The sequence below is a fragment of the Micropterus dolomieu genome, unplaced genomic scaffold, assembly GCF_021292245.1.
Source record: "Micropterus dolomieu isolate WLL.071019.BEF.003 ecotype Adirondacks unplaced genomic scaffold, ASM2129224v1 contig_13152, whole genome shotgun sequence".
Taxonomy (NCBI): Eukaryota; Metazoa; Chordata; class Actinopteri; order Centrarchiformes; family Centrarchidae; genus Micropterus; species Micropterus dolomieu.
Genome location: NW_025742138.1, coordinates 1 through 6,784, shown reverse-complemented (window position 1 = coordinate 6,784; position 6,784 = coordinate 1). Strand labels below are relative to the sequence as shown.

The 6,784-nt window shown below is 38.7% G+C and overlaps 1 protein-coding gene across 1 annotated transcript; it reads left to right on the top strand.

Annotated features, from left to right (window-relative positions):
• Positions 1 to 3,053: 3,053 nt before the first annotated feature.
• Positions 3,054 to 6,777, top strand: LOC123966318 (phospholipase A and acyltransferase 1-like; the record flags this gene model as incomplete). The annotated part of the gene is made up of 5 exons (XM_046042501.1): positions 3,054 to 3,223; positions 3,526 to 3,609; positions 4,518 to 4,662; positions 5,122 to 5,357; positions 6,691 to 6,777. Coding segments are annotated over exons 2-5 (534 nt in total), but the record flags the coding sequence as incomplete, so codon positions are not given.
• Positions 6,778 to 6,784: the final 7 nt, after the last annotated feature.

The following is a 6,784-nucleotide window of genomic DNA, read 5'->3' as shown; positions in this document are numbered from 1 at the left end:
TGATTCAAAGTCCTTACAGTCCATTTTTAACTGCCTAAATGATATTAAGCATTGGATGGCAATAAATATACATTTCTCAACATTTACAGAATCTGTCATTTCCATGTTCTCTATCCTATATGTCTTCTCTGTAGACATAATATATTATACCACTGTTATGCTGATGATACACAGCTGTACTTACCTCTCAACCACGTGATTCAAAGTCCTTACAGTCCATTTTTAACTGCCTAAATGATATTAAGCATTGGATGGCAATAAATATACATTTCTCAACATTTACAGAATCTGTCATTTCCATGTTCTCTATCCTATATGTCTTCTCTGTAGACATAATATATTATACCACTGTTATGCTGATGATACACAGCTGTACTTACCTCTCAACCACGTGATTCAAAGTCCTTACAGTCCATTTTTAACTGCCTAAATGATATTAAGCATTGGATGGCAATAAATATACATTTCTCAACATTTACAGAATCTGTCATTTCCATGTTCTCTATCCTATATGTCTTCTCTGTAGACATAATATATTATACCACTGTTATGCTGATGATACACAGCTGTACTTACCTCTCAACCACGTGATTCAAAGTCCTTACAGTCCATTTTTAACTGCCTAAATGATATTAAGCATTGGATGGCAATAAATATACATTTCTCAACATTTACAGAATCTGTCATTTCCATGTTCTCTATCCTATATGTCTTCTCTGTAGACATAATATATTATACCACTGTTATGCTGATGATACACAGCTGTACTTACCTCTGAAACCAGGTGATTCAAAGACCACGCCAACATGATATGGATTTAGGATATTTCATTGTATGAGACGGATGGAGTAGAGCCGAGATTGTATGCGAGAATGTGCTAGGGATCCGGAGGGAGGGATGAAGGGGTGAGGAAGAAGAGTGAGGGGTCGTGGGAAGTGGGGATGAAGAGATAAGAGTGACGGATGAGGGAATGGAAAGGTGAGGTATAGAGGGTTGAGGGGAGGGATGGATTGATGGATGGATGAGAACGATGGATCGGAGTCAGCCGGTGGCAGGTAAGCAGGAGACGCAGGTGAGCTGTCTCTTTGTGTGTTCTGGAACTTCGTAGAACCAGGGAAGTTGAGACTCTGTGTTGGGGAACCGTTTCTTCATGTGCTCTGCTGCGGATAGAGCCCCAAGAAGACTTAAAATGGAAAGACGTTTCAGATATCATTCAGACATCATTGGTAAGATGTGCTGAAAAAGATCCCATTGTGAACAAAGAATGTTTAGGGGGCAAATGTGACTGGTAATGGTAAGTTAGTAGCGGCTTTGATTGTTGTTCGCCGTCTGAATCTTGGGTGGATCGGAGAGGAGCGTCTGGAAGGGGTGATGGCCCTTGAACTCCTGCGGACGGGATCTCCTCTTGGAGCAGCTGGATGGCAAAGACCATGGTATAGTGGAGTTGATGGAGGGAGCGCCGGGGATTGTGGATTGCTGAGCGCTGCCGAAGTTTCTGACCAGGTTGGATGTTAGAAGATGGCAAGGATTCCACGGCATCAGTTGCCTGCCAAATGTCTTCAGCCTGATCGCTGTCTGAGGGGTTGAGAATGCACTCCTGGTCCATGGTTTAAGGTAAGCATGTTCTTCCATGTCTGTCACAGGTCATGTGAAAAAACGAATCAGAGGGAAAGATAACAGATGAGCCGAAATGGGACGTGTTCGAGGCGTGGTCTTTATTCCCAAATGTAGTTTATAAAACTTCATTTTTAGTACTCAAAGCTTCTACAAATTATTTTATCAATTCATCGAAGCATCGTTTAAGAAGTACTTTGGCTTGGTGGCAGCAGAGAACAACAACGCAAACGTTGTGTGGCCTTCAGATTCGGATCAAGAACAGTGCATAGAGAGCTTCATGGAATGGGTTTCCATGGCCGAGCAGCATCTATCCTTAAATCAGTGCAATGCAAAGCATCAGATGTAGTAGTGTGAAGCACGCCGCCACCAGATGCTTGAGCAGTGGAGACATGTTCTCTGGAGTGACGAATCACGCTTCTCTGTCTGGCAATCTGATGGACAAGTCTGGGTTTGGAGGTTGCCAGGAGAACTGTAATTGCCTGACTGCACTGTGCCAAGTGTAAAGTTTGGTGGATCGGGGATTATGGTGTGGGGTCGGGCTTGGCCCCTTAGTTCCAGTGAAAGGAACTGTTAAAAGAGACCTATTATGCTTTTCCACATTTTATGACTTATCTACAATGTTATAATGTTGGATGTTCATGTTAAATGTAACCCTTTTCACCATAGGCTCGTGATGAGGCAAGTACTTTATAAAGCAACATATAAAGTATTAAACCCCCTTAACCCTAATGCTTGGTAAAATGGTGAAAGAGACATCCCATTGTATCATAGACCTGTCTAGGAACACTATGATTCTCACTCTCTCTACTAACCAATGAGAGGCTGAAGGAACACTCTTGGTTTTAACCCCTATTGAATATTACCACAGAAAATACTGATCTACACAGTGTCACATCCCGGCTCATTGAATGTGACAATAAGGGGGAGACCAAGCAGGTTAAAGTGCCAAAAAAGAATGTTTTATAAAATAAACTATAAACAACATAACTATTTACAACAGAAAAAACTTGAATATCAGTGGCATCAGTGGTGAATGGAATGCATGGATGAGTGAAAAATGTATGAAGGTTGAAGGTTGACGGCAACTCAGGAAAAAAACACAATTTATCTTGTGAATCAATGGTTGTGTGGTTAGTGATGTTTGCAATTCAAATTAATTCATGATGGCAATGAAAAGCGGAAGCATTCAAATGATTCAGCACCTGGTGGGCTGGACAAAGATATGAGGTGTGTTGTTCTTTAGTGTATATAAGCAACAACACGCTTCTACCATCTCACTGCAGAAGGTAAGTGAAACAATTCATTCTGCAAAGATTTTTCCAGTGACTATGGCAAATGAAATACTACTTTAAGGCAGGCATAACAGAAAACTGGAAGGGTTTTGCTTGCTCTAAATTCTGACCTCAGTGTGTTGCTCTAAACTGAATTATAATGACAGAAAATGTTTTGTCTCATGTGTGAGGCCGCTGGTTGTATCTGGTGCTAATTCCAGAAATATGCATATAAGACTACAATGCATTGTTAAACTAATGTGAGTGTTTGTACTTTCAGGGAGCTAAGAGGCTAATTTTTAGTATTCAGTCACCATCTTCTCAACACATCAGTGGTAAGTCCTGACTGTATCTGCCCAATGTCTTTCAGTCCTTCTGTTTCTTGTTTCCAGTATTCAGATGTGTCCTTCTTCAAACTCAGTTTCACTGCTTAAATCAGGCACAACTATTGTTGTGTGACTGTCAAACACTCACAGACAGAGGCTTTAAAATGGTGGGTTAGCATGTTCATCACTCCTTTTTTTAAAAGGCTGTAGCCAGCGCACATTAACCTGTGTAAAATCAGTTAATCATGGTTTGTATAATTGATTTTTGTTATAAATGTCTAAAACATGTTCTCCTCTTTTGACCATGTCAGTTCTCCACTGCTGCAAAAATGACAAAGCCAATCTTGGTTGCTGTGATCCTTCAGCTGGTGATCACAATAATAGAGATTAATGGGGTAGGTTGCTTTATTGTTATTTATAGTTGTATATTCTTCATCTATTTATGTTGTTATTGGTGCTACCATTATTGAAAATAATCCAATGATAACCAACCAGTAACAACCAAGCTTCCACTGCCACTACAGTTTGACTGATACAAACATATTTTTCTTCTCAACTTTAACAAAGTAGTTTTTGTGTGACCTAAAAAAACAACAGCAAAAAAAATTAAATCATAGCTAAGGTGATAATTATGAATATAGTATTGTGTCTTTTATTGTAGAAAATGTTTTAGTAATATCCATAAAGTATATCTTGGCCAAAAAGCACTGCTTTGGGGTCTGAAAAGCAGCTTGATGAGAAAATGCTTTTCCCTCTCAAACCCTAACACTGTAAAGTTTTTAATCCAAAGACAAAAGCAACAGAGGATATTCTATTAAACCAATAGATTTGTCCAGGATGGCCTTCAAGATTTCTTTTTTTCCCCCAGTTTTCCAAGAGTACCAACACATTTTTGATCTACCGTGATACAAAGCAACCAGTCATCTCTTTTTCTAAACAGATTTGTATCTCTAACATCTACAGTATAATAACAATAATAAGCGGAATTCAGTCCTACATTAACGATAAGAGAGACAATGAAGATGTTTGAAATGATGGCAAACAAAATCCGTTGGCAGCTTTAATCCTGTTGTTTGCACCCCTGAGGAATAAAACTCAGCTAAAACTACCTGACTCTGACTGATATATATTGCTTCAGATAACATATTCATCGAGCCACTGCTTTATTGTTCAGTTATTACAACACATTTCTCAGAAGGGTTGTGCTCCATCTAGAACTCTCTACTAAATCTGATTGTTGTGTTGATTTGCTTTGCACTGAATGTAAACGTTGATCTGCATCTCTGACTTCTTCTGTTCACAGTACCAATTTGGAGATATAATTGTGTTTCCCAGGAAATGTCTCAGCAACACCGCAAAGCCCTTGTACATGCACTATGCCATTTATGTGGGCCCAAAGTCAGAAAGAGACATTGGCCAAGGTGATAATGACATAGTTCACCGCACAGGTACGTGTAGTGAGTAAAAATTAAAGTGAAGTATGCTCATTTAAATATAGTGTAGGAGCCACCAATGTAAGTTTTTTTGCATATTCATGTTCATTTAAATGTAGTAGACATATTACTACATAATGTTGGATAAGAGAGAGGAGAATAATCACGACACAAATGTTTTGTCATGCCTGAAGCTCCTAATCGATTTTTGGCTCCAGAGATGTCTGATTTAGACACTAAATAATATTTATTTTCTCGTCAGACTCAGATGACAAACTTGAACATTTCCCAAATCATTATGTGTACATACCATAGATGTGTTTGTAAAAAACTTGTAGCTGGGTTCCAGGCTTTTGTAACTTGTGTACAGTTAAAGTAAGTAAGAAAGGAGCAAACAAAATACATAGAGAACAAGTACCAGATTTTGGATCAAGTTTATATACAATATTTCTAAACGTTTATTCTCACACACAGGTGACTGGGATAGGTCAAACTGCAGATTTGACAAACTTGCAAAAGTTAGAGATAATCATCAAGAGAAGAAGGACAATTACCTCGATGGCATTAAAGGCTTCAAACCAGGATCCCCGGAAGAAATTGCAAAGCGAATTGAAAAAGCCTTGAAGAACTGTGAAAGATATGACCTCCTTACCAGGAACTGTGAACACATGGCTACTTTTATACGCTATGGTGAGAGCCATTCACTGCAGGTATGTACAGTGTAAAATCTTTTCACAGAAGTTTGAACATCACCATAGTACCACAATAAGAATGTAGGAGGGACAGATATTTCCGTTAGAGCCTTTTATTGCCACAATGCATACATGAAGTGCAGTAGGAGATGATGAGGCTTGACGGTTATGGTTTTCACCAAAATAATAAACAGAGAAACACACAAGAATTACAATACAGTTAGGCGCCTAACAAACAATAAAAATTATTACTCTAACCAAGGGGGTGAAGGGTACTGAAATGTTAGTACCACATAACAAGAGACATTCATTTAACAATTACATAATATAAGAAATTCATCATGCTCTAGGTTTGGTCATATTGTTTCCTGCCTTTCCATAAGAACTACAATTAACAAACCATGGGCCAGATTTACGAAAGGTTTGCGTCAGTAAAAACGTGTTCAAACTTGATATTAACCCGCAAATGAACGCGTAAGCTGATCTACTAAAGGTGTGCGTGCAGAATGAGTCTTTCAAAAGTGCAAAATATTGTACTGTTGTTCATTTACTACTTTTGTCTTAATGAATATGCAATTTGGGGCGTTTCAGTTTCATTGTGCAAAGTAATGGGAGGGTAACATGCAAATACATTTATTTACTACACGCAATGTGACCTAACAAGCCTAAACGCAATTTCATGTGAGTGTAACAGCATCTGTATTTAATACGTTGCCCTCCCGACTCTCCATGGCGGGAAACCATTAAAACACGCAAAACACTCATTTAAATAATCCCACCGCCATTGTGTTTGCTCCTGTTGTCGTCTACGCAATAATTCTTAGTAAATCACCCATAAAAGGTACTAAAATTGCACGTGCAATATTTTACAATACACACGCAATTTAGTACCCTTTATTCTGGATGTTAGTAAATCAGGCCCCGTGTGTGGCCTACTGCACACTTACACACAATGTGATATCTGTGGACTCAAACAATCAAGAAATGGATTATAGCACCTACTAATATACTGTACACACTAGTCAAGCATCCTATTTACAAATAACCATTATGGTACAGCAAATATGAAAAAGGCAGTAAACTTTGTTTTACATCACATCATGTGACAGTAGCAAATCACCCATCAGTCAGGCTGCTGTGTGAATCCAAACACAGAATCACACTGGTTTATATTCAACATGCAAAAGTGATGGTGATGAAGTGCATGCTCAGTTATAAATGTCTAATGTACAATGCCAAATTTGTGCAAAGTTAAATGTGTAAGGACAAAAGTAGACCCAAAACGTTAGAGGTTGTTTCTGTTGACCCACCAGGAAGACAAAATTAAACTTGCATCTGTTTTTTTTGACAGCATGGTTCAGCTTGTCAAAGTGTGATTAATGTTAGTAAAAGAGCACAAAAACTGCTGGCCAAAGTGAGAGAACACGTCATGGATGAAGCCAATT